General features: G+C 36.9%; 1 protein-coding gene across 3 annotated transcripts in view; it reads right to left on the minus strand.

The window, feature by feature from the left end:
• Nucleotides 1-221: 221 nt before the first annotated feature.
• LOC150078244 (protein FAM204A-like) overlaps nucleotides 222-27,085 on the minus strand; it is a 76,647-nt gene continuing 49,783 nt past the window's right edge. For 2 of the 3 annotated variants that reach the window (XM_090384773.1, XM_090384772.1), the window contains exons 6-7: nucleotides 6,756-6,862; nucleotides 4,945-5,045 (exon numbers count right to left, since the gene is read on the minus strand). In XM_090384773.1, the coding sequence (XP_090240899.1) occupies nucleotides 4,970-5,045; nucleotides 6,756-6,862 (183 nt within the window). In that variant the 3' untranslated portion in view covers nucleotides 4,945-4,969. Of the gene's footprint in view, nucleotides 710-4,944; nucleotides 5,046-6,755; nucleotides 6,863-27,085 lie in introns of those variants that run through there. The other variant, XM_090384774.1, reaches the window with a different exon arrangement.

A 27,085-nucleotide genomic window follows, 5' to 3' on the forward strand; every position in this document is an offset into this window, starting at 1 on the left:
ATTTGCATTAATTTATAAATATTTTTACCATTCACTGTAATTTCATCATTCACAGTATTTCTCTGTGAATTGTTCTATGCTCATGAAAGTATTTCCTAATACTTTTATTATTCTGGCAGCTATCTTTTGCATAAAAATTGCCATCATGGAAATTGTCAATTATAAAATATTAAGCAAACAAATTTTATTTCATTGGTTATTAAAATCTTTTTGAAGCCATGATATACATACTTATACAGCTACTCTTTCAAATAAATACTAATACTGTGAACTGTGTTCCGCTACAAGCAGTGATGTATACAGTAGATAGCCTTTCACTCTCACCAGTTTTCAACTTTGAACTTATTTGAAGTAATAAACAAATTTCACACAGTCAGAAAGAAGATAATCCACAAGAAAATTAAAGTATTTTTGTTTACATCTGTGAGTAATTGTACCAAAAGCCTTAACAAGGTAGTAGAGGAGGCCAAGGCTTCAAAAACTGTCTCACTATCTATCTTACCACTCAAATCTGACTTTGGAATTGCCTATGCAAGTTACAATGACTAAACAAAGTGCAAAGAAAAAAAAAAAAAACATTCATTATCTAATATTCAGCAACTGTTGTAAGTCAATACAAAAATAGAACTCAAATTTAATTCCTTAGATAATAAATTTGGAAAATCTTCACATATTTCCCTTCATTTCCCATCTTTGTTTGGCTTCAAATCTATAAAAAAAATATAAAAAATCATTCATTAACACCTATGCAAAATATTATGCTTCAGTAAGTTGTGTCCAATAAACTTTTTATTCTTTTTGAAAATATAAATGTGAAACATATACTTGCTTTATATTTCCATCTCCTGTTCCATTCATTATACTAAATGAACATTTTAGATCAGTTTGAAAATAAGGACAGACCTTCCATTTATAAACTTAACCAAATTCAACAAGTCATAAACACAGTTCTCAACTGAGGACTGTTGATCAATCTGCATTTACATCCCTAACAAACTACCATGTTATTATTTATGCGGTCTAACTCGGATTATTTTTATTATATTTCACCAAAATATTAGTTTTTGTTATTCTGCTAGCCTTGAAGTGGCAGTTATACAACTTTTTAAATCCCTTTCTCTTCATGGCTTGATTCCACAGCAAATCCAGAAACATCGCTCATTATTATATTTTAGTAAATCAAATCTATTAGGAAAAAAAAAAAAAAAAAAAAAAAAACACAAATCCCAAGCAGCATCTGTATACATACTAGTATGTGTGCGATAATTTTGCTTACTGATTATGCAAGTGATAACAACTACTGTAATGTGTTTGATGCTTTAAAATAACATTTATCATAAATAATAAAATATTTTATGCTACTTAAGAAGTTTTAAATGGAACCAATTATAATACAATTATAATATTAGTAACACATTACAACTATGGAAAGGCTTTCTGCAATTCGTATCCTAAGTCATTTGCATGACTTTTGCATTCTTGTGTCGTAGCCTGTAGTTTTATGTGGGGCTACAGTAAGAGAGAGAGAAAGAGGAATAGCTGAACTCCTAGCAGGAATATGTTGTGTATCATACTGCACTTAAAACAGAATAAAAATTAAGCTGCAAACAGAGCATTCCAGAAAGTTCTAGTTGTGTCTATGGAGACACGCATGACTGGAAGCACAAAATATCCAAGATAAATAAGCAGTTATAAAGCACTGTGCTTCAATGTCTACCAGGTGTCATGTGCATAATGTTGAGTAGTTTTTAATCTTCAAATTGACTGCTTTGGTATTTTATACATAGAAGTTCTACACTCATCAAATAAGGGATAAATAATTCACTGTGAATCTCACTATTACTAAACAACTGGATAGTTAAGTATTAATCAACGAATATTCCTATTATTGCAAGGTTAATCAATGTGAATAGAATTCCTGATTCTCTTAGTATTAGCATCTGTTTAGGACCTCCCATTAAAAAAAAAAATAGTTTTGCCATACCTATGTAATCTGTGATGGAGTGTTGTTGTTTTTTTTATATAGTGCCATTACCGTTTATTAAGTGAGGAAATGCTTTTGCCACATTGCAGTGTTCCGAATCATCACTTTCATGTTGGTTTTTCCACAAGACAATGCACTACTAGTTACCAGTACTGTGAAAACATTCACAGTGTAATCAGTGACCATGTGACTTTCATAGAAGAGAAGGTAATTATCAGGAATTTTTATAATTCCTGTAGATGTTTGGTTATGGGACTTTATTTGGAAAAACATTTATAGACATTGGCATTAGCAAAGGCATATGATGCAAGAAAGCAAGCTTATACAGCATCAGCCAAAAAAAACCCCACAAAAAAGCTACCCATTTCACCCATCCCTTCACTCCAAAAGTTTGTCTAGTTCTGCCTTGAATTTATTTAAGCTGTCAACTTCCATGACAGATGGAAGTTTGTTCCAGCAATCAAATATCCACTGGTTCAAGGAATATTTCTGCATATCTATTCTACAACTGTCTTTTTACAACAAAAATTTTTGTTGACATTCACTGGAAGACCTCATTTCCAAGTAATATTTCACTAAAAAAAAAACATTGCTCGATGGTATACGGCATGATGTTTTATCATCATCATCATCATCATCATCAGCATTTTCAGCCTCTCCAGCAACTTTCCAATTCCTTCTGCGAAATGGAAAATTTTTGTGAAATGGGCATCCATTTACTACCCACGAACTCAAGAATTTCACCTGTCCATCTCCGTTGTTGTCTTCCAGGTTTTATTTTAGCTCCTCCTCGCTATCATTCTGTTATTTTCTTAGTCCATCTGTCATCATGTCTATGAGCAATGTCTTGCCCCAGTCCATTTCAGTTCTTTAGTTTTGATAAGAATGTCCATTACTTGTGTTTGCTGCCTAATCAATGTGTTTCTCTTCTTATCCAACAGTCTGATTCCTAATATATTTTATTCCATTCTTCGCTGTGCAGTTTTCAGCTTCATTTCCATTCTTTTGGTGAGTGCCCAAGTTTCACTTCCATAAGTCATGGTGGGGAGTATACACTAGTTCATTATTTTAAGTTTCAGACAAATTGGGATATGAGTATGTGATTCTCATATCCCAATATGTGATTATATTTCCTGAATGCTATCCATCTGAACTTTATTCTTCTCTTGACTTCCAGCCATTTATCATTGTTACAGCTAATGACTTATCCAAGATAAGTATATGAATCCACCTTTTCAATTTCTACTCCTTCATTGATTAGATTCCTTTCTGTACCATATTTGTTCATCATTACTTTTGTTTTATCCATATTCATCTTTAGTTCAAAATCCTTACTACCTCTGCATAACTAATTAAGGTTTTCCTCTAATTTTTCGGGATCGTGGCTTATGATCACAACGTCATCTGCAAATCGTAAATGATTTAGTACTCTCCATTCACATTGACTCCTTTCCGTGACCAGTCCAATCTTCTGAAAGCTTCCTCAAGGGCAGCAGTAAACAACTTCGGAGATATTGTCTCTCCTTGTCTAGTCTAATAAAGGAGTCTTTGTCTAGTCTAATAAAGGAGGTAGCATTCTCATATATTTTCTTCAAAATCATAATGTGTAGGGTTTCTATGCCTTGTCTTTCCAGTGCCCGAAACAATACCTTATGCTGTATGGAGTCAAATACCTTTTTATAATCCACAAATGCCAGGCATAATGGTGTTTTATATTCATTTGCTTTCTCCGCTGACTGTGATATTATGTGAAGGTGATCCGTAGTTTTCTCATCATGTATTCTCATCAAGTATTCTTTCTAATCTGTAAGTAATGACCCTTGTGAACAACTTGTAGATGTGGGACAACAAGACCCATAATTTCCAATTTCTGATTTTCTTATGCGGCAAAATTATGATTGCATTATCGTCATGCCTTTCCTAATGTATTTTGTGAAGAGTCTTGTCAGTTTCTGTGTCACGTCTCTCTTCCTCCAAATTTTAACAACTCTAAAGTAACTTCATCTTCAACTGGGGCTTTCTGATTCTTCATTTTCTTCAATGCATATTCTATCTCATCAGGAAGGATATCAGGTATGTCATATAAGTTGCAAATTTGTGATTTCATCTTCTCCACTGCTGGCATCATTCCCTTGCTCCTTATACGCCCCAGGGGCTCACATCTGGTGAGTATGGGCTTGGCACACCCAGGGTCCTGAGCTGGATATCATCATTCTTCTCTTTCTTGGTCGCCAGATGTGAGCCCCTGGAGTAGAATAATATAATACTTTATAGTAGTCTTTTGGTATTCGAATTATGCCTTCTCTGCTATTTATAAGACACCATCACTATTCTTCAGATTCAGTATCATTTGTCTTTCTGTATTACTGCTCACAACTGCTGATTCAAGTCCTTTGTTTTTGCTTAATGCTTGTTCTGCTTTTCTTGTGTTAAATCTTCTTGTGTCCTCTCTGAGTCTCTTTCTAATGGCTTTGCATAACTCTGTATACTCAATTTTGTCCTTGTCGGTGTTTATCTTGCTCTTCGTCTTCGGTTCATCATGACAAGTGTTGTTCATTATTCCCTATTTATGCACTATATTATAAATTGTATTCCGTCTAAAGATGTCTCATTTGGTAGTATGGGAGGTGTTACAAGAAACTGACAATTCTGAAATTTTATTTTTTAAGTATAATATGAAACATTCCTGTTTAATATTTTTATTTTAAAGTACAGCATTATTAAAAACTACACTAATAGTGCATTCACCATTTAAGACATTCCATTTCATTCACTGATGTGAAATAGTAAAACTAAAAGAAATATGTGAAATAAAATTTGCTCATATAAAAATATTTGCTTAATAGGTTGTCTTTTAATCATTGTGTATTCATGTTAAAAAATTAAAACACACTGGCCAAATTTTATTTTTACCTATAACACACTTCACAATGTTGGTGTTAAAGGTGTCCATCGACACCTGCATTATGTCAAGGTGGCACTGTATCACAACTGAAACTTGAAGTAGGCAACCAATCTGTCAACAATGAAATCTGCATGACTTCTGGGACACTTGTAGTTACTGAAATGTAAATTCACTCAAAACTATTTTTCACAAAGACTGATTAAAAACTGTACACAACACCATTACAGTCAGGTATATAGTAAAACTTCATTAGTCTGAAGTATAATACAAGTTCAGAACATATCAGTATCAATCTAGAGAAATTTTTGGTCACTCTTATTAACACTGTGCAGAAATTTCATAATTGTCATTTAAAACAGACATTCATGAATATATGGCTAACAGGATAATAATTTAAAATGAGAAAGATAACAATTGTATTGTGAAGGAATTCAGTAAATTTCTTGCATGTGATAACAAGATTGCCAAGTTTTATTTTTATACATTGTACAGTTCAATGCATACAAGCTATGCATAAAAAAACAGTTTTATTTATCATGTATAATCTTACATACCTTCTAAAGAGAGAGAGAGTATCCATATTTTTGGATACTACCTGTACAACTTTCTGGGGGGGGAGAGAGAAAGAGAGAGAGAATCCATATTTTTGGATATTATCTGCTGTTTAATGCTTGCAATCCAAGCAAAAAGAAGTGACATCTTTCTTTTTTGCATTATCACTTTCAGTAAAATTTGTTAAGTGAAAATTGCTCTTACTATGGGAGCAAGTGATCAGCTGAGAACAGTAGAGAGAAAAATGCCCAGTCTGAGTACAGCTGAAAAATGTTTGATTACATTGGTGGAAGAGACTTCCATCTTTTGCTGTGGAAGTTGATAGCCTAAATAATTTTAAGGCTGAGCTGAACAGGCAATTGGAACGTCAATGGGAGTTTTTTTTTTTTTTTTTGGCTGATGCTGCATAAGCTTGCTTTCTTGCATCATATCCCTCTACTAATGCTAATTTCAGTTTCAAAAATAATAATTTCAGTTTCAAACATTGCAATTTACTGAAAAGATTAACCAAGAAAGCTGTGTGAAAGGAAAACACCACATGCAACTACATTAGCATTAGTAGAGGCACATGATGCAAGAAAGCAAGCTTATGCAGGAGGATCAGCCAAAAAAAAAAAAAAAGAAAAAAAAAACACTCCCATTTCACCCCTCCATTTGTTCCAAATACCTGTCCAGCCCAGCCTTAAATTTATTTAGGCTATCAACTTCCACAACAAAGGATGGAAGTCTGTTCCACCAACCAACTACCCGCTGGCTAAAGTCAAACTTCCGCACATTTGTCATACAACTGTCTTTCCTCAATTTCAATTTATGTCCTCTCAGGTGATTATTGTGAGCAAGAGGAAGAATCCTCTCAGCACTGAGCATGCTCAAACCATTCAAAGCTTTATAAACTTCAATCAGATCACCTTGCAGGTGCCTAGTCTCCAGACACTGTAATCTGCAAAATTTAAGCCTTCCTTCATAACAGCAACCCTTTGTTCCATTCACTAAGCTTGTTGCCCTTCTCTGTACTCGTTCCAACAGCTCTACATCCTTCTTAAAATGAGGCCCCCAGATCTGTATACAGTACTCAAGGTGTGGCAATATTTGGCAATATAATAGCGAAAAAAAGTTAGTGTTACATTCCATATATTAAAAATTTCATTATACTTCAGTTAGGTTCAACAGAACTAGCACATACATATGACATTAAGGAGTCTCAAGAAGCCTGGGGATTACTTACCTAGGTGTCTGTTACAGCAGGTTAAGAGAACAAAGTATTGGAACTGTTTATCAATGTGCATTAAAAGCATATAATTTATCATAACTCACCCCCAGTGAAGCTTTTTCATTTTCTTGGCTTTCAGAAAGGCTTCCTCTTCAGATTTTTTCTCTGCAGCTCTCTTTGCAGCAAAAGCATCTGCAATCTTAACTGCAAACTATAAAATGTTGATTAGATTAGCCCTGACTTTTATACAAATACAAATCCTTTAAAGTAAATTTAATCACTGTTTTAAGGAAAGGAGGTGAAGATTAAAAATAATAATAAGATATGCTTCCAAAAGCAATTGAGCAAAGAGAATGACAGTGTAGAAAGAGATGAATGTATGTACATGAATGAGAAGCAACCAGACTATAATGTACAGTACTGGACTACTTCTGGGCACATTATTATTTTATTCCAAATTTAAACATTTTTCTGACTTTTCAGTTATTTCATGTTTTGTACTTGACAGATATTATAATTGTAGTGCCAAATATATTTAAGGTTGATATTTACAACTATTATTTAAAAAAAAAAAAAAATGCTATTTAATGAAGCATATACAATTCTGGGTCAATATGTGTTAATTTACAATATTTTGTTCTGCTTGAAGTACACATTTAAATGACTGCAACCAACATAGCTACATGAAAATTGCCCATTTGTGCCATGATGCTCAATATCAAGCATACATAATTTACATTTGAGTGGTGCGCATTATTTTATGATTAGTTATGTGATATATCAATGCTACTGGCGTAAAATAATTCTTCAAATATTTTGACTGATTCTTGTGTAAGATTATAAAATGATACAAAAGGCAACTGAAAGCAGTGCCAGCCACAAGCACTTTCAACTGGTTCTGTAGAACAGGACCCCCATGCACAGATGGTCTAAATAATAATATCATCTGCATCCTTTCTGCGTTTCTATCAGCGAGTCTACTGCCATCTAAATGTCTAGTTACCTACATTTTTGCCATTCCAAGAGCACTTGTGCGAGTCAACTTGAAACTTGCTAGAAGTACAGTGTATACTTCATTCTCAATGTGAATGTTTTGCTTGATATCGAACATTTAAAAAAATTCCGTAGAACAAAGAAATTTCCATATAACAAATGGATTATGAGAGACTTAACTGAAAACGCATTGTTTGCACCTCTGGCCTTCAGGCAATTGAGGAAATTAGCGCTGATGCTGATAAGTATGAATTAAGAGTCAAAGGGATTAACATTGTGCAAGTTAGTCATATAGGCAAAACTTATCCAACCACCTGTCCCACATACCCAGAAGTCGCACTGGAAATCTGATTGGTTAACGTTTACCAGTATTCAAAACGGCAGGCAAATAATTCATTTGAAATAAATATAGTAAATGAAATTGAAGACTTAAGCTATTATGTTAATTGTCTTATTATCTAGACCTGTGTTTCATATTTATATTTTGCAGTTACAAAATTGTTTGTTTATACCATATATTCTAAGAGTGAAGTGGGAAATTACCGGCCAGTTAGTCTAACTTCAGTAGTAGGGAAAATGATGGAAACAATTATCAAGGGTGGAATTCACAATCATTTAGATAGAAATGGAATTCTGAAGGATACTCAGCATGGTTTTGTAAAGGGAAAATCATGGTTAACTAATCTGGTTAGCTATTTTGACACGGTCACTCGAGAGCTGGACTTAGGGAATAATTTCAACATCGTTTATTTGGATTTCAGCAAAGCATTTGACTCAGTTCCACATGAGCGGTTACTTTATAAGCTGGAACAAGTTGGAATCACAGGGAAAATCCTTAGATGGATAGCTGGATGGCTTCAGGGCAGGAGGCAGAGGGCTACAATAAATGATTATTCCTCAGATTGTGTTGATGTAAAGAAGGGGGGGGGGGGGCTCTTCAAGGATCAGTATTAGGACCACTGTTGTTTTTGATTTTCATAAATTACGTCAATGAAAGGATAGAGGGCATGATGTCTAAATTGCAGATGATGTAAAGATTGGTAGAGTAGTTAATGATCACTGCCAAACAGAGTTTCTTCAGAGTGACCTAAATAGACTTCAGGGATGGTCAGAAAAATGGTAGCTATGCTTTAATCCAGCAAAGTGTAAGGTATTACACCTGGGGAACAGTAATCCCAAAAGAACTTATACAATTGGTGGAGTTGAACTAAAGGCAGTAGTGGAGGAAAGGAACTTGGGTATTATGATACGGTTAGACATGAAGTTCTCCGAGCATTGTAGACTAGTTGCAAGGAAGGCCCATGGTGTCCTCGGAGCAATGATTTATCAAACAATTGTTAGTAGAGATAAGGACATCATAATCCCATTATATAAGGCTATTAGACCACACTTGTAATACTGTGTTCAAGTATGGAGACCACACCTAAAAGACACTGTGCTTGTTGAAAGGGTTCAAAGACGGGTAACTCGCCTGGTGAGATTGGCAAAAGAGCATCCATATGAGGAAAGACTTTGAATATGTGGGTTGCAGAGCTTGGAAACTAAGCACCTTAGAGGAGACTTGATTGAGGTGTTTAAGGCTCTGAGAGGCAGAAGCAAAATGAATGAGAACAAAATTTTCATGGTTATAAATGATTCTAGAACAAGGGCTATAATTTCAAGTTATGGGGTAGTTGTTTAGACTGGATTGCAGGTGGTTTTATTTTAGCCAGAGAGTGATAAATTACTGGAATAAGTTACCTACATGGGTGGTAGAGGCTGACAGTTTGGGGAAATTCAAAGGTCAGCTGGATAATTATTTATGGGAAGAGGGAAATGCATAGGTTGTCTATTTCCTTTTCTCTTATTAATTATTATTTTATTTTATTTATTTTTTGTTATTTTATTTTATTATTATTTTTTTTTTTTTTTGGGTGGTGCAGCATAAGACATAGGCACCTTCCTTGCACCACATGGCCGTTGCTAATACCAATACTTCATTTCAATTTTTTTTCAAGGTAAGTAATTTTTAAAATAAAAAAAAATAATAAAAAATGTGAAACTTATTTGTTAGTATATGCTTATATCTTCGATTCTCTGTACAATTTCAATTTTTTTAGCATTGCATATAAATATCACGAAACTTACCTCCTAACCTGTATGTTAAATATGATGAAGAAATTAAAATTGGAAATTTTTTTTCCCCATTTTAATTTCTTTTTCTCATGGGAAAAAAACTGCATTCTTTTACTGTGATTTAGAATATTAAGTTTATTTCCAGAATTTCAGAATGATTTTGTTATTTCTGTCTGTTGTTTCGTTATATTATATGTGAGATATGTTGTAATTCTTTTCTTTTTCTATAAATTAATAATTATTTACACCTTAATTTTATTTTTTTATCCAAATATTTTGGGACAGCAAATTTGATGGCAGCACATGTGTTTTGTAAAATATTACAATTGTTATAAAGAATAACAAGTCATTATCATTGTATCATATCATTTACTAAAGTGATATTATAAATACTTTTTTTTTTTTTTTGTTAGTTGTTGGCGCATCGGCTTCTGTGGCCATAATGCACCTCCCAAAGTTTTTGCATTTTACACTGATCCAAACTCGAGGCAGGATTTGAACCCGCGACCTCTGGATTGCCAGGCAGGCCCTTTACCCACCTGGCTAGCCCGGTTGGCTATTATAAATACTAAAATGTGTAATATTTTAAAATACTTTTTTTATCCTTACCACAATCGTCTGTTCTTATGCTACGTAGATACATTTATAATTTTTAAGAAATTAATATTTATAAAGACAAAAAAAATTTTTATGCAAATAATTTACATGACATAAATATCTTTAATAATAACGGAAACACAGACTTAATTTATATAATACGAAAATATTTTATTCTCACCTTAATAGCTTATAAATTAAATTAATTAGTTTTAAATTTAATTATTTCTTAGTTACTATAAAATTTTAAAAAATAAAAAATCACTATTATAAAAACACCCCGTATATAAGTTTTGCACAGGACCCCAGGGCCCCAAGTAATTTTTGAACAGGCCCCACAAATTTTTAGGGCGACCCTGAATGAAACAAATGGTTGATCAAAACAGAGACAATAAAAAGCATGAACCGAGAGCCTCAGACTCTGCACAACAGTGTATGTGCCTCCGTAGCCAGGTGGGCAGGAGCAGCAGTGCGTAGCACACGCTTCTTGATTAAACTGGGGTTCGAGCCCGTGACCACCAAATACGGAGGATGCGGAAAGGTCAGGGAATGACTACCGCATATCCTCGGAGCAATATAGCCTTAGTTGCTAATGCTCCTAAAAAAAAAAAAAAAAAAAAAATCAAACAACAACAGTGTATAGCAAGAACAAGAACCTAACAATATAAACCACATACTGCACCATAACCAATAACCAACAGATCCTACAAAACTATCAGAAGGATAACAATTTTTACAGCTTCCCCTCAGACCATCCATAATTAATATCCCCTATTTACATTTCGTCCAGGAACAGGAGAAAATATAGAACATGAAAAAAATCATAGAGTGAATGTGAAGTTTAGAGTCAACGGGGATACATGAGCACCTGCAATAGACAAAGCAAAGAGACATCACCCAAAGTGAGGAAGCACATCACACCATTTCTGAAGACCATGCCTTCTGTGGCACGGACCCAAAACTGTTGAATGGTTCACACATTATCAAAGGATAAGAGACACGATCAACAAAGAACAAATTAAAACCAGAATCAATCAGCAAAGCAACAGTCAATTCAATAACACAAAGAAAAATCACAGCCTTCAAGAGTCTCCAGCCATTCAGTTCGGCACAGACAACAGCTCCATCAGTGTTCTCCACAGCACCTATTGAATGGGTGCACCACCCGGTCAATTTAACTGACTGCCCAGCTAAAATTTAAATGATTCTCATGGTATCATATGGTACTGATCTCAATCAATAATAATTCAAACATACTATGCAATCGAGGTCAATACAAGCAAGCCAATCCAGCTGGAATTGTGATTGGATGCCAAAAGATCAGTAGAACTCAGCTTACCGGTACGTAACCTACCTACGCAGTTATAAGACTTGCCACTATTCGACCACCACGTAGTTCGATGCTGCGAATCCAGATTACCGAGAACATTGTCGTGTACTTTATATTGAGCTATCAGATTCCAGTCGGTTGATGGCATCGATATGTTGGTTGAATTCTGCGATTCACTGAGTCGACTCAGATTCACTTTTGTTATTCAAATATTTCAGACACTCTCTGAGTTTAGCATTAGTAGAGGCATAAGATGCAAGAAAGCAAGCTTATGCAAAAAAAAAAAAAAAAAAAAAACCACTTCCATTTCACCCCTCTGTTCGTTTGAAATACCTGTCCAGCTGAGCCTTAAATTTATTTAGGCTATCAGCTTCCACGACAAGAGATTGAAGTCTGTTCCACCAACCAACTACCCGCTGGTTAAAGGCAAATTTCCGCACATCTATCCTACATCTGCCTTTCCTCAATTTGAATTTATGCCTTCTCGGGTGATTATTCTGAGATAGAGGAAGAATCCCATCAGCATTGAGCATGCTCAAAGCATTCAAGGATTTATACACCTCTATCAGATTACTTCGTCGGTGCCTAGTCTCCAGACACTACAATTTGCAAAACTTAAGCCTTTCTTCGTAAGAGCAACCCTTTGTTCCATTCACTAATCTTGTTGATTAGTGAATGGAACTTCCAGCAGCTCTACATCCTTCTTGAAATGACGTGTCCAGACCTGTATAAAGTACTCAAGGTGTGGCCTGACCATTGCCTTATACAAGGGAATAATCACCTCCTTATCCCTCCTAAAAAAATTCCTGTATATCATTGACAAGACACCATGAGCTACTCTTGCTGCCCGTCTGCACTGCTCAGAGAACTTCATATCTCCCTGCACAATTATCTCCAGGTCCTTTTCATTCTCTACCACTGTCAGTATAGTACCACAAAGCTGATACGTTGCTCTGGGGTTGCTGTTTCCCATATGTAGTACTTTACATTTGTCAATGTTAAACTTCATTTGCCACCTCTCAGCCCATCTGCTCAACCTTTCCAGATCCTGTTGCAACAGCATAGCGTCAGTAGTGTCCTTAACAACCCTGCCAACCTTTGTATCATCTGCAAACTTGGAAATTAAGCTTGATATACTATCATCAATATCATTTATAAATACAGAAAACAATAATGGACCCAACACTGAACCCTGAGGGACTCCACTAATAACATTAGTCCACGATGAGCAGTGTCCATCGATTACCACTCTCTGTCTTCTTCCCCTCAACCATCCCTCTATCCACAGCAGCAATTTGCCTCCAATGCCACACTGCTCCAATTTGTGCAGCAGTCTTCCATATGCAACAGTATCAAAAGCCTTTCTAAGATCCAAATATATATAATATCAAAGTTCCCTGCATCCAGTTCTGTTGTGACTGCATCATAGTATCCAATCAAATTGGTCAGGCAAGACTTTCCCTTAACAAAACCATGCTGTGACCGAGCTATAACTGAAGTCTTGTCTAGATGATCCTGTAGTGCTTCTTTAACCAGTGCTTCCATTAATTTTCCTGGAACAGAAGTTAAACTCACAGGTCTATAATTACTTGTGTCAGCCTTTGATCCTCCTTTGTGAATTCGGGTCACATTTGCACATCTCCAGTCTATGGGTACCTCCCCTGAGTCTAAGGAAACTCTCATAATTATGGCTAAGGGTTTGCTTACTTCCTCTGCTGCCTCCTTTAATATAACTGGTTCGATCCCATCCACCCCGGGTGCCTTTCTTGTGTTTATCTTCAACAATTTCTCCTCCACTTTACTCTCAGTTATTACAAGATTCTCTAGCTTACTGCTAGAGTTGAATACACCTCTGGCTTTCCCCTCGCTAAATAACTCCTCATGTGTGAATGTCGATGCAAAATATTCATTTAGTTTGTTAGCTACCTGAGCAGGATCATCAACAGTTGACCCATCGATATCAAGTGGACCAATCTGATTCATCCCCTTCCTTCTAGAGTTTACATAAGTAAAGAACTCTTTGCTGTTTTTCTTTGCATCCCTTGCTAAAGATTTCTCGTAATCTGCCTTCGCCTGCCTAACCTTCTTTGTAACTTGGTTACAGATCAACTTGTATCTATCATAGGCTTCTGTGTCATGTGTTAATTTGTATGTATCCCATGTATGTTTCTTCTCTGCCATATGCCTCATCAGTTCATTTGACATCCATTTAGGCCTAAACCTTGAACAATATTTCTTAGTTGGTATGTAAAGCCTAGTAGCTTCGAAGATAATATAACTGGATAGATCCCATCCACCCCCCAGGTGCCTTTCTTGTCTTTACCTTCAACAATTTCTCCTCCACTTTACTCTCAGTTATTACAAGATTATCTAGCTTACTGCTAGAGTTGAATACACCTCTGGCATTCCTCTCCCTGAATAACTCCTCGTGTGCGAATGTCGATTCAAAATACTCATTTAGTTTGTTAGCTACTTGAGCAGGATCATCAACAGTTGAACCATTGATATCAAGTGGACCAATCTGATTCATCCCATTCCTTCTATAGTTTATATAAATTAAGAACTCTTTGCTGTTGTTTTTTTTTTTTTTTTGCATCCCTTGCCAGAGATTTCTCGTAATCTGCCTTCGCCTGCCTAACTTCCTTTGTAACTTGGTTACACACCAGCTTATATCTATCATAGGCTTCTGTGTCACATGTTAATTTATATGTATCCCATGCATTTTTCTTCTCTGCCATATGTCTCATTAGTTCATCTGACATCCATTTAGCCCTAAACCTTGAACAATATTTCTTAGTTGGTATGTAAAGCTTAGTAGCTTCCACGATAAGTTCCTTGAACGCTTCCCACTTTGAATCCCCTGTTGGTAACGTCATCAGTTGGTCCCACTGTATAGAATTTAAATACTGTCTCAGACCATTGTAGTTGCCTTTACGAAAGCAAAAACCCTTCCCTTTACCCCTGATGGTAGTTACCTCTTTGAGTAAATCCCACTTCAGCACACTGTGATCACTGCCACCTAGTGGTTCCTTTATCTGCAGATTCTTAATGCATCAAGAATCACTACTGATAATCAGATCAAGAGTATTACTCCCTCTAGTTGCCTCCCGAACATGCTGATGTAGAAAACAATCATCCAATAAATCCACAAAAGCCTTGCTAGTGTGTGAGTGACCAACCTACAAATTCCAGTCAATATCTGGGAAATTAAAATCCCCCATTATAAAACTCTCTGATTTATTGGCCCACTCTATTTCCCTGTAAAGTTTCTTATTATACTCATCAGAGTCATTAGGCCTATAGCACACTCCTACTCTCAATTTTGATCTCCCAATGCATATGTCACACCAAACTGACTCGACACTGCACTGTCCAGCGATGTCGACTGGCTTCACTTCCTTGGATTTTATGTGTTTCTTAACTAATAGCATAACCCCTCCCCCCTTCCTATCCTGTCTATCCTTTCTCTAGATGTTATACTCCCCAAATTCCAGTTCTGCATTACCTATATCTGTGTGACACCACGTCTCTGATATCCCAACAATATCTGCCTTTGTTGTTTTGAGCAATACCTCAAATTCATCAAATTTATTTACCAAACTTCTAGCATTGGTGTACACGCAAGTATACATGAACCTGTTCCTATTCTTAGCTACCCTAACACATCCCATGTGTTCACTTGTACCGTAATGACTCCCAGCGGTCTCTGAAATATCCTGCATCTTGTTTTCCAGGCTACTGCTCATTCCGATAGAAGCAGTGCAAGAATCACTTTCACCTCTGCCAGTGGCTACTGTTAATCTATTAGACCTTGTATCCCCCCAAGCTAGCAGTTTTCCGACCCACCTAACACTGCCTCGATAGCATCAGCAAATATTCTTGCACCCTTTCTATTTAAGCGTATCCCATCCCTGTAAAAGTAGTCTCTCCTGTTAACAAGTACAGACCAGGCTGAAAAAAATTCTACCCCTTGAGCCTCGCACAATCTTTCCAGGGCCGAATTGATCAACAAGGCTCTCATCATATACAGTAAACCCCCGCTATCCGCGGGGGTTATGTCCTGAGAAATGTCACGAATACCAAAAACGCGAATACTGAGTTATGGCTCCCATAGTAATAAAGGGGTTCCATTCCAAAGTATGAAATACAGTATATAAGAAAAACTAGTCTAAAAAATTTTGTCTGTGTATATATTATATGTAGGGCGCCTCCGTAGCCAGGTGGGAAGGAGCAGCAGTGCGTAGCACACGCTTCTTGATTAGACCGGGGTTCGAGCCCGTCACCACCAAATACGGAGGATGCGGAAAGGTCAGGGAATGACCACCACATATCCCGGAGCAATATGGCCTTAGTTGCTAATGCTCCTAAAAACCAAATAACAAACAAACAAACAAACAAACATATTATATGTACCTTCATAATATGACTATGTACATAGACAATACATAGTGAAATGCAAGCATATGGCATCAAAATGAAAATAAGAAACAATTTAATATTAAATGTAATATTTATTTGAAATTTCAAACAAATCTTTCAAACCAGCACCTTTGCTAGCAAAAAAAACTTATCCCGCCTGTGCTATCACCAGTTTCACTAGTGTTGATAAAGGAGTTTTGCCTTTTCACAAATGATGAGTGAACTTAACGGAGTTTTATTTTGAGTTCGGTCTTCTATCCACAGATTTAAAGCTTTTCCATTTTTTCTAATTTAACATCACGAGTTACAGAGCAAATTTTTGAAGCAATTAGCGCGTTTTCACGGACACCACGGCGGATTTTTTCTTCCGATTTCTTGATTGATCGTACCATTGACTCATTGATTTTATAATGTTTTGCCACTGAGGAGACACTTTCACCATTAGAAATTTTATCTAATAACTCAATTTTATTCGCTAATGTCATCACCTTCTTTGATATTTTCACATTTCCTTTGTTATTCGTAGCCATATTTTTGTACGGGTTAGAAAGAACTTGTCCACAATAAAGTCACTTTCTTCCGTTAACACACTCGAAAAAGTCTGTTTTACACTGCAAAACGGTAGATTTATCACTTTTGTAACCATATCAATTTATAAATTGATAAAATTATTCAATTTATAAGCGTATAAACCTCCCATGGCAAGCGCATAACACATGCTGAACAAGGATTAGCGAGAAACATCCACGCTCGCGATTTTGTCACCCCCCCCACCCACTGAGCGCTGTTTTGACCGGGAAAGATAATTTTAGCCACGCCCATGTTTTTTTATGGCGGAAAATGTTCACGGCACTTTAAAATTCACATTTTTTTAGGTTTCATTTTATATTAAATCGGCGATCGCGAATACAGATACCGCGAATAGTGGGGTTTACTGTACTCCCTCCTATCGTGTCTGGGCAGAATTGCAGACACTTTCAAAGTCAACCCTAATTCACAGCTTTTTTTCAACAGTGATCTGTACTTGTTAAGTAATTCTGCCGGTCGGTCTCCTACTCTTAATATCATTAGTGCCAACGTCCACAACTATATCACCTTTTGTGCCCTTAAAAGATGATATCCACTCTACGTCATCAACCTTTGCCCCTGGCAGACATACCCTGGTCCTGTTCCACCTATCCTTTTTACAAAGCATGTTGCCCGTTTCCCTGACAATAGAGTCACCAACAACTACTAGCTCCTGTGGGACCAGTGCATTCTGCCTTGGGGGTTGCCGCTGTGTAGTGTGATGACCAAGTGCAAGCTCTGGCATTGATGTGGGCATCTAAGAGCTTGATGGGCCCCTCAATTTAGATCCTTTGAGGGCATCCACCCTGTCCTTCAAGCTCTCATATAGGCCCATAACAACACTGAGTTGTTGCCTGATTTCCTTACACTCCTTACATCGCGCACACACACAAAGACATCCCCCATGGCAATATCATATCCCATACCCATTACTCCACAAATATCATGCAAGCAGTGCATTTTAAAAGGCTGTGATTCAGAGGGCAACTGCCCCCCTCAGTTCTCCACTGAGCCACAGCCCTCCCAGTAGCTTGAGCCTTTTGCTTTGCTGTTCTGGTCTGAGTCATGATTTCAATTTAATTTCAATAAAATTTCAATTTCGGTACAAAATTATAACCTTAAACTTGTATCTCAACACAGTTATAACGCTATATATATTTTTCAGTATCAAGTATTATCTACGAGTTCCATTTATATAACTTCCGTATCAAGTTATGTATTAATTAATTATGTTATGTTTGTAATCTAAGTCGTTATATGTTTTTAGTTAAAAGAACAATTTAATTGACAATGAAGTTTAACAAGAGTAATAGATTTTACTGATTAATTGACAATATTATATTATATACTATACTAAGCTTACGCTATCTAGTTCGTGATATAACGTGTCGTATAACAATGGCGGCAAGTTACAAACGGTAAATCTACGGACACTTAAGTATTAATTAACTTCCAAATCTCGCTGTCTCAATTCAGAATAAACTAAGGATCCTGACTAGGTCTATAAGCTACTTATAGAAAATAATTTGATGTAAAAATTTGTCAATAAAGTGGCTAAATATGACTAAATAACTTCTCGTTCAGTGGAGCTGCAACTTGTAACATGTGGATTTGATACCCTTACCGATACTTTTATGCAATTACAAGGCCAAGTAAAGAATAAATACACCAGATTAATCAGAAAATCACAAAATAATGTTATATTACTAAATTTAAATCAAAAGTTTTAGACAAACAATAATTTCAAATCAATAAATAAGAAAATCCACTTAGCGGCTTTGAACACTTCTGACTCCCAAGTCTATAATTAAACTCACAGGTCTATAATTACTTGTGTCAGCCTTTGATCTTCCTTTGTGAACTGGGGTCACATTTGCCCATCTCCAGTCTATGGGTACCTCCCCTGAGTCCAAAGAAGCTCTCATAATTATGGCTAAGGGTTCGCTTACTTCCTTTGCTGCCTCCTTTAATACAACTGGATAGATCCCATCCACCCTGGGTGCCTTTTTTACGTTTATCCTCAACAATTTCTCCTCCATTTTCCTCTCAGTTATTACAAAATCATCTAGCTCACTGCCAGAGTTGACCTCACCTCTGGCATTCCCCTTCCTGAATAACTCCTCGTGTGTGAATGTAGATGCAAAATACTCATTTAGTTTGTTAGCCACCTAAGCAGAATCCTCAACTGTTGAACCATCAATATCCAGTGGACCAATCTGATTTATCCCCTTCCTTCTAGAGTTTACATAGGTAAAGAACTCTTTGCTGTTTTTCTTTGCATCCTTTGCCAAAGATTTCTCATGATCTGCCTTTGCTTGCCTAACCTCCTTTGTGACTTGGTTACAGACCAGCTAATATCTACTGTAGGCTTCCATGTCACCCATTAATTTATATGTATCCCATGCATTTTTATTCTCTGCCACATGTCGGGGGGGGGGGGGGCTCACATCTGATGAGTATGGGCTTGGCATACCCAGGGTCCTGAGCTGGATATCATCATTCTTCTCTTTCTTGCTGATTCCTTTCTACTTTTGACTCTCTCTCTCTCTCTCTCTCTCTCTCTCTCTCTTAGGATAACTCAGGATTTTTTTTTTTTTTTCCTGGTGCTGCACAAGCCTCAGGTTTCCTTGCACCATATGGCTATTAATAATAATGTCTCATTAGTTCATCTGACATCCATTTAGGCCTAAAACTTGAACAATATTTCTTTGTTAGTATGAAAAGCCTAGTAGCTTCCAAGATTAATTCTTTGAATGCTTCCCATTTTGAATTTGCTGTTGGTAACATCATCATCAGTTGGTTCCACTGTATAGAATTTAAATATTGTCTCAGACCACTGTAGTCACCTTTACGAAAGCAAAAACCCTTCCCTTTACCCTTGATGGTAATTACCTCTTTGAGTAAATCCCACTTCAACACACTGTGATCACTGCCACCTAGTGGTTCCTCTATCTGCAGATTCTTAATGCATGAAGAATCACTACTGATAATCAAATCAAGAGTATTACTCCCTCTAGTTGCCTCCCGAACATGCTGATGTAGAAAACAATCATCCAATAAATCCACAAAAGCCTTGCTAGTGTGTGAGTGACCAACCCACAAATTCCAGCCAATATCCGGAAAATTAAAATCACCCATAAGACTCTCTGATTTACTGGCCCACTCTATTTACCTGTACAGTTTTTTATTATACTCATCAGAGTCATTAGGCCTATAACACACTCCTACTCTCAATTTTGATTTCCCAATGCTTATGTCACACCAAACTGACTCAACACTGCACTGTCCAGCGATGTCAACTGGCTGTACCTCCTTGGATTTTACGTGTTTCTTAACTAATAGCATAACCCCTCCTCCCTTCCTATCCTGTCTATCCTTCCTGTACACATTGTACTCCCCAAATTCCAGTTCTGCATTCCTTATATCTGTGCGACACCATGTCTCTGATATCCCAACAATATCAGCCTTTGATGTTTTGACCAACACCTCAAATTCATCAAATTTATTTACCAGATTCCTAGCATTGGTGTACACGCAAGTATACATGCACCTGTTCCTATTCTTAGCTACCCTAACACAACCCATGTGTTTACTTGTACCGCAATGACTCCCAGCAGTCTCTGAAATACCCTGCATCTTGTTTTCCAGACTGCTGCTCACTCCAATAGAAGCAGTGCAAGAATAACTTTCAGCTCTGCCAGCAGCTACTGTTAATCTATTAATCCGTATATCCCCCAATCTAGCAGTCTGTCTCAACAGCATCAGCAAATATTCTTGCATCCTTTCTATTTAAGTGTATCCCATACCTGTAGAAGCAGTCTCTCCTGTTAACAAGCACTGACCAGGCTGAGAAAAATTCTACCCCCTTCAGCCTTGCACAACCTGTCCAGGACTGAATTGATCGACAAGGCTCTCATCATGTACTCCATCCTATCGTGTCTGGGCAGAATTGCAGACACTAACTGTGTTGATACGGTGCTTGTAAATGATATGAGTATCAATAAAAGCAATTTTGTTTTTCCAATCCACCTGGTATAAAAATATCTTGTGGTTGTTATGAAGTAGCTTAACAATGTTAAACTTTTGTAAGGACCATAATTTTAGAAACTGAGGGAAGACAATTATATCAAATTAAAGTGGAAAACCTAATGTTTTGATCAATTATAGCTACAGCTACAGATTTCTGATTTGGGCTCCAGCAGTTATTCAACAAACATCCTACCAAAAACCAAGCTCCTTCCATACTTTATGCAGTGTTTCAAGGGTTACTTTTTGCTAGAGCAACACTGAATCTGACCTTCAGTTCAACCACATTTCTTGGTAATGGTGGTCAGCAGATGTTAATGTTCAGAAAACCCAAAAAGAGAGAAATAAATTAGTGTATTAAGTCTGAGGGAATCGTGGAAGCCAATGAATGAAAGCCAAATGACCGATCCAAACATGCTGTCACTTATCGATGATAACCAGGTGGAGTGCCATCTTGTTGGAAGAACAACTGTCCATTGGGGACATTATCATTGATTTGTGGTATCAGAGAATTCTCAAGAATGTCAAGATAAACAACTCCAGTGATCGTTTTTTCATAAAAAAGCCCATAAACTTTCTATCAACTCAAAGCACAGAACACTGACTTTCGGGCTGTCACAAACATGTTCAAGTAAGCACCTTACCTAGTTTTTCTGTGCTCCAAACACAAACCTTATATGTGTGTTAATACAGTTACTGACATGAAATATGAATTCATCACTGTACACAATATGCTCTAGCTGGTTGTTTTCATCATCCTGCTTTGCCTACATTTCCACACAGAAACTGGTATGCTTGACTTGTCTTGATGATGACATCTTTTGGCCACTGTTACCAAGGGATGAAGTTGAACTGAAGGCTACAATCCCTGCTGCCTTCACAAGAGTAACACACGAAACATTACATAAAGTGTGAGAGGAGCTTGATTTTCAACAGAATGTTTGTCAACTAACTGCAGGTGTCCATACTGACAATTTGTACCAGTAGCTCAACTAAACTTTAGATGTTCCTCTCTTAATTTGATGTATTTTTCTTCCCTCAGTTTCTAAAATGACAGTACTTACAAATGTTTAAAGTTGTTAGGCTACTTTGTAATAACTCTATACATTAATGCCATTCCATTTTTGAAAACAATATTTACCTGCTTAGGTCATACAGTACTGATGACTGCATTTGAAGTAATGCAATAGTATTATTTCACAACCACAAAAAAAAGTACTGAAAATGAACAATATGTTTAGAATTATATAAATGAAGAATGTTTTCTTTACGTAAGATGGAAAAATTACATATTATATTATGGAGTAGGTTTCCTGACACTTGATATACTTATAGAAAATAGCATTCAGAAAATAAATCAATCTCTACAGGTAAACTGCCCATTCCCAGAAGTTCTTGTGAAAACTTTTGAATATAAGCTTAAGAAGAAGGCATGAAAAGAGGTGGTACAACCTCAACTGTAATCAGCTTATACCATCCCAGTCAATTTTACAGGTACAACTCAGCCTCTCACCAACTCACTGCATCAGTACTCAAAATGTTACTAACTAAATTGTTAAAGTTTAGCACATTCACTATACCAACTAAGAAATTACATTAGCATTCACCAATTTTATCTGCTTCTACTCACTGAAACTTGTCTTCATGAGGGAAACTATGATAGTGACATTTCTATTCCAAGCTATGCTGTACATTGTAGAAACTGTGGATTGAGGGGGGAGATCACAATTATACATAAGAATCACTATATGTTTGTGCATATGTTTCTTTACTGAAATTGAGGGAATCCATGTGATATTTTTGATTACATAACATAGCCTTACTCATCATCCTTATATACCTTCCTTCTCCAGTTAAACATGAATCTCTTGGTAAGTTTGAAAATAGTATACAAGAAATTCAACAGCAAATCCCTGCTAGCAAAGTTTTGAATAGTGGGTGCGAGAGTATATGTGAACAGGCAAAGTGTTTATGGCCCCAGCAAATAGAGAAATTTTTGCTTTTTTTATTGACTTAAATTGGCATATTAATTTATTATTTAGAGTTGCTTTATTTCCTAGTAACAATACTTTAGTTTAAATTGAATTTAGATAGAGATTTTGTAGGTTATTACTTAGTATTGATAAGGGTATCAAATCCACGTGTGGACAGGTTTTGCAGCTCCCGCAAACGAAAAGTTTTAATTATACTTAGCCGCTTTATTGACTTAATTGTTAGATTAAATTATTTTCTATAAGTAGCTTATAGACAATTCAAGCTCCGTGGTTCATTTTGAATTTAGATAGTACGATTTGGAAAGTAAATAATACCTCGTGTCCATAGATTAACCATTCGTAACTTGCCGCCATTGTTATACGATACAATGTGTACACCGAACTAGATAGCAAGTATAGTAGTATCAATTAATCAGGAAAATTTATTAATCTTATTAAATTTCATTGTCAATTGAATTGTACTTTTTTAACTAAATAAATAAAGTGACCTAGTTATTACAAATGTAACATCATAAATTAATACATATAAGTTGACAGGGAATAAGAAAGTCATATAACGTAACTCGGAGATAATATTCGATACCAAAATACATATATATACTGTTATAACTGTATTGGAATATAGGTTTGGGGTTATATTTTGTATTGGAATTTTATTGAACTTGAATAGAAATCATGACTCAGACCAGCAAAGCAAAAGGCTTAAACTAGCAGAAGTGCTGTGGCTCAGGGGAGAACTGAGGGGGAGGCCGTTGTCCTCTGAATCACAGTCTATTGAAATGCACTGCTTGTTTGATGTTTGTGGAGCAATCAGGTATGGGACATGATATTGCCAAGGTGAATGTCTTTGTGTGTGCACAATGTAATGAGTGCGAGGAAATCAGGCATCAACTCGGCATTGTTATGAGCTTATATGAGAGCTTGAAGGACAGGGTGGATGCCCTCGAAGGATTTAAATTGAGGGCCCATCAAGCTCTCAGCTGCCCACATCAATGCCAGAGCTTCCACTTCAACATCACGCAACACAGCGGCAATCCCCAAGGCAGAATGTGCTGGTCCCAAAGGAACTAGTTGTTGTAGGTGACTCAATTGTCAGAGAAACGGGAAACATACAAATTTGTATTGTGCAAAAAGGATAGATGGAACAGGACCAGGATATGTCTGCCAGAGGCAAAGGTTGATGACGTTACAGGGCAGATATCATCCTTTAAGGGCACAAAGAGTGATATTGTTGTACACGTTGGCACTAATAATATTAAGAGTAGGAGACCGGCAGAATTCTTTAACAAGTACAAGACAATGCTGAAAAAAAAGCCGTGAGTTAGGGTTGAATTTGAAAGTGTCTGCAATTCTGCCCAGACACGGTAGAAGGGAGTATATGATGAGAGCCTTGTCGATCAATTTGGCCCTGGAGAGATTGTGCAAGGCTCAAGGGGTAGAATTTTTCTGAGCCTGGTCTGTGCTTGTTAACAGGAGAGACTGCTTCTACAGAGATGGGATACACTTAAATAGAAAGGGTGCAAGAATATTTGCTGATGCTATCGAGGCAGAATTAGGTGGGTCGGAAAACTTATAGCTTGGGGGGATACACAGACTAATAGATTAACAGTAGCCTCTGTCAGAGGTAAAAGTGATTCGTGCACTACTTCTATTGAAATGCAATTGAGCAGCAGCCTGGAAAGCAAGGCAATGGGAATTTCCAGCACTGCTGGGAGTCACAGTGGAACAAGTAATTACATGGGCTGTATTAGGGTAACTAACAGTAGAAACAGGTGCATGTATACTTGCACTTCAACATCACACAAGTGCTAATCAAGACATCAAAGGCAGATATTGTTCGGATATCAGAGACATGGTGTCACACAGACATAAGCAATGCACAACTGGAATTTGGAGTGAACAATGTGTACAAAAAGGACAGGAAGGGAGGAGGGTTATGCTGTTAGTTAAGAAACACATAAAATCTAAGTAATTGCATCCAATTGATGTTGGTGGACAATGCAATGTTGAGTCTGTTTGGTGTGACATACTGGAAAAGGCAAAATGAGAGTAGGTGTGTGTTATATGCCTAATGAATCTGATGAGTATAATGAACAATTGTGCAGAGAAATAGAGTGGGCCAGTAAATTAGAGTGTCTTATAATGGGGGATATTAATTTTCTGGATATTGATTGGAATTTGTGGGTTGATCAATGACACACTAGCAAGGCTTTTGTGGATTTATTGGATGATTGTTTTCTACAGCAGCATGTTCGGGAGGCAACTAGAGGGAGTAATACTCTTGATCTGATTATCAGTAGTGATTCTTCATGCATCAAGAATCTGCAGATAAAGGAACCACTAGGTGGCAGTGATCACAGTGTGCTCAAGTAGGATTTACTCAAGGAGGTAACTACCATCAAGTGTCAAGGGAAGGGTTTTTGCTTTTGTAAAGGTGACTACGGTGGTCTGAGACAGTATTTAAATTCTATACAGTGGAACCAACTGATGATGATGTTACCAACAGCAAATTCAAAATGGGAAGCATTCAAAGAATTAATCTTGGAAGCTACTAGGCTTTTCATACCAACAAAGAAATATTGTTCAAGATTTAGGCCTAAATGAATGTCAGATGAACTAATTAGGCATGTGACAGAGAAGAAAAATGCATGGGATACATATAAATTAACATGTGACACAGAAGCCTATGATAGATATAAGCTGGTCTGTAACCATGTTACAAAGGAGGTTAGGCAGGTGAAGGCAGATTACGAGAAATCTTTGGCAAAGGATGCAAAGAAACACAGCAAAGAGTTCTTTACTTATGTAAACTTTAGAAGGAAGGGGATGAATCAGATTGGTCCACTTGATAACAATGGTTCAACTTTTGATAATCCTGCTCAGGTAGCTAACAAACTAAATGAGTATTTTGAATCGACATTCACACATGAGGAGTTATTCAGGGAGAGGAATGCCAGAGGTGTATTCAACGCTGGCAGTAAGCTAGATAATCTTGTAATAACTGAGAGTAAAGTGGAGGAGAAATTGTTGAAGATAAACATAAGAAAGACATCTTGTTTGGATGGAATCTATCCAGTTATATTAAAGGAGGTGGCAAAGGAAGTAAGCAAACCCTTAGCCATAATTATGAGAGCTTCCCCGGACTCACGGGAGATACCCATGGAATGGAGATGTGCAAATGTGACCCCAATACACAAAGGAGGATCAAAGGAGACACAGGTAATTACAGACCTGTTAGTTTAACTTCTCTTCCAGGGAAATTAGTCAGACAAGACTTCAGTTATAGCTCAGACACAGCATGAGTTTGTTAAGGGGAAGTCTTGTCTGACTAATTTGATTGGATACTATGATGGAACTGGATGCAAAGATAAACTTTGATATCATATATTTGGATCTTAGAAAAGCCTTTGATTGTTGTTGTTGTTGTTGTTGTTAAATTTGTTGGTGCATCAGCAACTTAGGCTATAATGCACTGGTTACTGTCTAATATCTTCTTAGTTTGTCTTACACGTGATATGGTTCATACATTGTGATATTTATTTATCAATTTTAGAAAGAGAAAAATGTCATTCATGTCCTCACGATCTCCTAGAACATTCTGTAATGATAACCGGCTGGAGTTATGAAAATGAGAGAAGAAAGCAGATTTCCGTTCTTGCAGATATAGCGGGCATTCCAGGATGATATGTTTTACTGTTAGTGAACATAAGCAGTTGCTGCATTGTGGAGGATCATCGTTTGTTAGTAGGTAGCTATGTGTGAGGAATGTATGACCAATGCGTAATCTGGCTAGGATGGTTTCTTCTAGAAAAGCCTTTGATACTGTTGCACGTGGAAGACTGCTGCACAAATTGGAGCAGTGTGGCACTGGAGGCAAATGGCTGCTATGAATAAAGGGATGGTTGAGTGGGAGAAGACAGAGAGTGGTAATCAATGGACACTGCTCTTCGTGGACTAATGTTATTAATGGAGTCCCTCAGGGTTCAGTGTTGGGTCCATTGTTGTTTTCTGTATTTAAAAATGATACTGATGATGGTATATCAAGCTTAATGTCCAAGTTTGCAGAGGATACAAAGGTTGGCAGGGTTGTTAAAGACACTACTGACGCTATGCTGCTGCTGCAACAGGATCTGGAAAGGTTGAGCAGATGGGCTGAGAGGTGGCAAATGAAGTTTAACATTGACAAATGTAAAGTATTACATATGGGGAACAGCAACCCCAGAGCAACGTATCAACTCTGTGGTACTACACTGACAATGGCAGAGAATGAAAAGTACCTGGGGGTAATTGTGCAGGCAGATATGAAGTTTTCTGAGCAGTGTAGCTCATGGTGTCTTGTCAATGATATACAGGAATTTTTCTAGCAGGGATAAGGAGGTGATTATCCCCTTGT

Source organism: Mastigoproctus giganteus, chromosome 11, assembly GCF_048544385.1.
Source record: "Mastigoproctus giganteus isolate SK-2022 chromosome 11, ASM4854438v1, whole genome shotgun sequence".
Classification (NCBI taxonomy): Eukaryota; Metazoa; Arthropoda; class Arachnida; order Uropygi; family Thelyphonidae; genus Mastigoproctus; species Mastigoproctus giganteus.